Source organism: Engraulis encrasicolus, chromosome 23 (assembly GCF_034702125.1).
Source record: "Engraulis encrasicolus isolate BLACKSEA-1 chromosome 23, IST_EnEncr_1.0, whole genome shotgun sequence".
NCBI lineage: Eukaryota > Metazoa > Chordata > Actinopteri > Clupeiformes > Engraulidae > Engraulis > Engraulis encrasicolus.
In genome coordinates this window covers 34,800,204-34,805,203 of record NC_085879.1, presented here as the reverse complement: position 1 = coordinate 34,805,203, position 5,000 = coordinate 34,800,204, and the positions used below count along the sequence as shown (strand labels likewise).

Genomic DNA, 5,000 nt, shown 5'->3' with positions numbered 1-5,000 from the left:
TAAAGAGTTTGTATTGTACCGAAGGGGAATACTCTGTATTGGTCTTCTAATCTACTGGACTGAGAGAGAGAGAGAGAGAGAGAGAGAGAGAGAGAGAGAGAGAGAGAGAGAGAGAGAGGGAGAGATGTGGACATTAGCCAGGCTAAGGGTCCAGACTAGCAGCGCTGCAAGCTGACTCATACTAATTATGGTATATTCTTCACCGCGGAGGAGTGCAGAGGCTATGAATAAAAAATGGCAGCCCATCGACAACCTCGTCCATTTTGTTCTGTCTCTTCGCAGTGCACCTCTGCACTGCTACAGCGGTCGGTGATGACGCACGTTGAGGAGGTGCAAATTATACAAAGTTTCTGTTTTCCATTTTTGTCTCTGTGGGTGAAGCGCTCATGATTACCCGGTTTTAATTCTGTCTCTTTATTGTCTGATAGTCTGTGTCGTCTTGTTTTGTTGAAGGATTTGCTTGAAGAGGAAGCTATCAAGCTTTTTTTCCCCCCAACACAAAAGGACCAGCTTGTTTGAGACAGTTATGTTTGACAATGCGTCATGCTTGAGTCAAGCATTGGCTGTGTTTGTGTGTTCTGTATGCGTGTGCGTGTGTCTGTAGGTGTGTAAGGACGTAACTCTCCAACTCCTTCAGCCTGGCTTCCGAGCCAGCCGTCATGGTTGATTTGGGGGAATTTCACTTCTGATGCGGTCCCAAGTGTCCTTGGTGCGATCGGGCCCGCTGTCATGCTTTGACTCAGCCTGGGACAAAATCATTTGACAGGGCCCCCTTCTCAATGCATATAATGTAATGGGGTTCCCAATTCTGGGGCTCCTCCATTTCCCTGGGCCCAGGACAACTGACCTGTTTGTCCTCCCCTGTGTACTAGGACTGGGCGCGGTGGTGGCTGACGGTGCAGTGCGGGGAGGTGAGATGGGTTGAGACGTGGGTGGTGTGGGGTAATGAGGGGGGGTGGGGGGCAGCCTCGCTCCCCCTGTCACCAGCGCAGAGGACCTGTCTCTAATTTATGTCGCCACGCCAACGGCTTGTCTAAAGCCGGGTGCTCTATTGGCAGGCTATCCAAGCCGCGCCCTGTAAGCCTATTCGGCCATCTTTTTTTTGTTCGTCGTCGTCATTCTGCCGTGTCGTTGGAGCGGAGCGAATGGATGCGACTGCAGGATCCATTCGAGTCCCGACTCTATGTCACAGCCAGCCCAGAGGAGTAGAGTCTCTCTCACGCACAACAGCACGCACACGCACACGCACACACACACACACACACAACAGCACACAGACACACACACACACACACACACACACACACACACACACACACACACACACACACACACACACACACACACACACACAGAGCTTCATTTATGCTGGCTGTCTGTGTCGCATAAATGAATAAGCCAATGCCGTGTTATTAATGCTATTCACACTGGAGCAGCCGTCTGAATAGGGTTTTGCCATCTTGTGTGCTGCACTTACCTCTTTATCACATTTTTCTTTCTTTCTTTCTTTCTTTCTTTCTTTCTTTCTTTCTTTCTTTCTTTCTTTCTTTCTTTCTTTCTTTCTTTCTGTCTTTCTGTCTTTCTTTTTTTGTTCTTGCCACCTGTGTGCCTTGTCTTACACTTCATTTCTCCCATTCACCACCACTGCATTCTGATGAAGCATCACTTCTGTGAATGGGAGTGGTAATTCTCAAGCATGGTAACACCCCTCATGGAGGATGCTGGATGCTGTGAAAGGTGGAAAAATACATCTGGATAATGGATATTATAATGACGTGGATGTGTCACTGCTTACTGTAATGAGCATGAACATATTTATTTTGCATACACATCTCTCAGGTTTTGCAACTGTTTATTCTCAGTTGGTTCACACTGTTAACCTGTGTTTATTGACATTACTGAAGACAGTTTATGATATGATAGGATAAGGCTATTTTTAGGATGAGGATATTTAAATGTAATTTCTAGAGACTAAATCTCAATGTACAGTATTTCTTTTTCATGCAGTAGCCTATAAAACGGCATAGTGGTGCTTTGTTTTACCCATACCTACAGTAATATCTAGTGTTCTGTGACACTTGTAAGTTATTGTTAATTGGTACTGAGCCCTGAGGAAGGTCAGTAGACCGAAAGCTTGGCCTATTATTAAAAAAGAACACAAAGGGGATTTAAGTGTGCAGACATTTTTCTTTCAATTTTGCACAGTTTTTGTTTATGTTTGGTACCTTTTAATCGAGAGTGCGATGTGATCCGGTTAAACACAAGTTCTTGTTAATTGGTAAAAGATTGTAAGTAGGCCTAATTGTATGTTATGGTAAAAAATTGAAAGTTATTGTTAAGTAGTAAAAGATGATTATGTACTTGTGCTGCACATACCTATTCCTTACAGTAAGGTACAGTGCAAGTGCATAATGTTACATGTTACAACTTTGTTAACTTGCACCTTTGTGAATATGTTGGCTAACAGTCTTCCTCTATTTGCCCCCCTCCCTCCCCCCCTCCTTTCCCGTCCAATGCAGCGCTCCAAAATAGCAGTGTATGAGAAAATGTGGTCATACATGAAATCTGCTGAGCCCTCTGTCTTTGCCAAGACAACTCCTGATGGGGTGGCACGGGTACGAAAGTCGAAGGGCAAGTTCGCCTTTCTTCTCGAGTCCACCATGAACGAGTACATTGAGCAGCGGAAGCCCTGCGACACCATGAAAGTGGGCGGCAATCTCGACTCAAAGGGCTACGGTGTGGCGACCCCCAAAGGCTCAGCATTAAGGTAGGTGGAATAATATAACAATATCCTCCATGTTGTTATAGTATTCCACCTACCCTGATGTCTTGTGTTGTCATCTCTCCTCTCTCCCTCTCCTCCTCCTCCTCCTCTCCTCTTCCTCCTTCTTTTTTTCTTCTCATCTCATATCTGCTCTTACTTTTCTCTTCTGCGTCTTTTTTCTCTCTTCTCTCTCTTCTCTCTCTTCCTCCTTCTTTTTTTCTTCTCATATCTCATATCTGCTCTGACTTTTCTCTTCTGCTTCTTTTTTCTCTCTTCTCTCTCTTCTCTCTCTTCCTCCTTTTTTTCTTCTCATCTCATATCTGCTCTGACTCTTTCTCTTCTGCTTCCTTTTTCTCTCTTCTTCTCTCTCTGCTCTGTCTATTCTCTTCTGCTACTTTTCTATCTTTTTCTCTCTCTGCTCTGACTCTTCTCTTCTGCTTCATTGCTTCTTTTTCTCTGTTTGTATCTCTCCTCCTTTCCTTGCTATTTTTTTCTCCTTCTTTTCTCTTCTCTCTTTTGTTTTGTGAATGACCATAATGAGGTAACGGTATAAATGCTTTCAAATGTGCTTTGATATATCACAACTGATTCGTATAATCTCTATCATATCCCTCCTCTATGTGTCTTTTTGTGTGTTATTTTCTTTTCAATATGAAATCAGTCTTACTATTTAGTGTCAGAGTTAAGACCCATTTCACGTCCTATGTGTGTGTGTGTGTCAGTGTGTGTGTCTGTCCCTCTGTTTTCTTCTTTCCTCTCTTTCCTTTTCGATCCTTCCTTCCTTCCTGTCTTGTGTGCTGTCCTTCTTGACTGTTGTGTGTTGTCACTTTTAATTTAACAGTTCAACGGTTTTTCAATTTAGCTTGTAAAAGCTGCGCTGTCACTTGTGACGAATGTTAATTGCATGGTGTTTGTTGTTGTTACTTTTCTTCTCAATGACGAGTGTCCCCATCCCGCACACTTCAGTTTTAAAAAAGCAACGTAGTCCCTCCATGCCACCTTTAATATTTATCCACTTTCTTTGCTCTATATAAGCCTTTCTTATCCTCATAATATTCGTTAACAAATTCTTTACCAAATTGTCCTTTCGTGCTCTTTCAATAACCCATTCTGATTTACATTGATAATTATGCTGATTGCAATAACGATAACCAACTATCAGTAGTAGTATTATCACTATTTTGCTATCGCTAACATGATGATAACTACTACTATCATTCTACTATGCATTAGATTTCTCACGGACCTGTGCATTTTCTTACAAGTTATGTTTTATCGTTTCAAGAAATGCTGTTAACCTGGCAGTATTAAAACTGAATGAGCAAGGCCTCTTGGACAAATTGAAAAACAAATGGTGGTACGACAAGGGAGAGTGCGGCAGCGGGGGAGGTGACTCCAAGGTCAGCCTCAATGTCACCAAAATCGGGTACCATAGTGACGAGTAATCGGCAAGACTGTTATGTTCAAACTGAAAAAATAGAGAGAGAAAAAAAAAATAATAATTTAGGTTACCACGCCTGCTGTCCTACTGATTGTAGTAGGCAGCCATGATTGTGAGAGCGTGCTTTATTATTACCATTAGTATTACTGTTATTATTATTACATATTGCTACACATTTACGATAAGATCCAACTAAGAACCCTGACTCGGCTGACAGAGAGAGAAAAGGACCAGTGAGATTTTGTCTGCCTGAGGAGGTTGTATAGCAAAACTGTTGTTGCGTCAGCCTTTAATGAGAAAGAGTGTGGCTTTAGATGTGTGAGCGAGAAAGAGGAAAAGAGAGAGCGAGGGAGGGAGGGAGGGAGGACGAGAGAGCGGCAGAGAGACAGAGACAGCGAAGCAGAAGGGAGGGAGAGAGAGAGAGAGAGAGAGAGAGAGAGAGAGAGAGAGAGAGAGAGAGAGAGAGAGAGCACCTCAATTTCGAGGGGCCAGCACAGAGAGCATTCAGCTGGAAAGGAGAGAAGAGGGAGCTGTCAGGTGAATAAGCAGTCTCTACCCCTACAGCGAGGCAAAGGGAGACACACGCTTGGCTCTTTCCTTTACCTTCTGCAGGGGAGGGCTTGAACACTGACAGAGCCAGACAACGTTGGCCGCCAAGACAAAAAAACTTGCCGACGAGAGGTGGCCCCCCTCCGTCTCTCACACAGTGGATGAGTCACTGTGTCGCTGTGTGTGTATCTGGGCTCTACCAATCTGCCGCGGCTAAGGGAACTGAGGAGAGGGAGGAGGAAATCA

General features: G+C 44.0%; 1 protein-coding gene across 1 annotated transcript in view; it reads left to right on the top strand.

Annotated features, from left to right (window-relative positions):
- gria3b (glutamate receptor, ionotropic, AMPA 3b) overlaps positions 1-5,000 on the top strand; it is a 199,701-nt gene that overhangs the window by 187,658 nt on the left and 7,043 nt on the right. The window contains exons 13-14 of the mRNA XM_063190195.1: positions 2,520-2,767; positions 4,050-4,164. Coding sequence (XP_063046265.1) covers positions 2,520-2,767; positions 4,050-4,164 — 363 coding nt within the window. The remainder of the gene's footprint in view (positions 1-2,519; positions 2,768-4,049; positions 4,165-5,000) is intronic.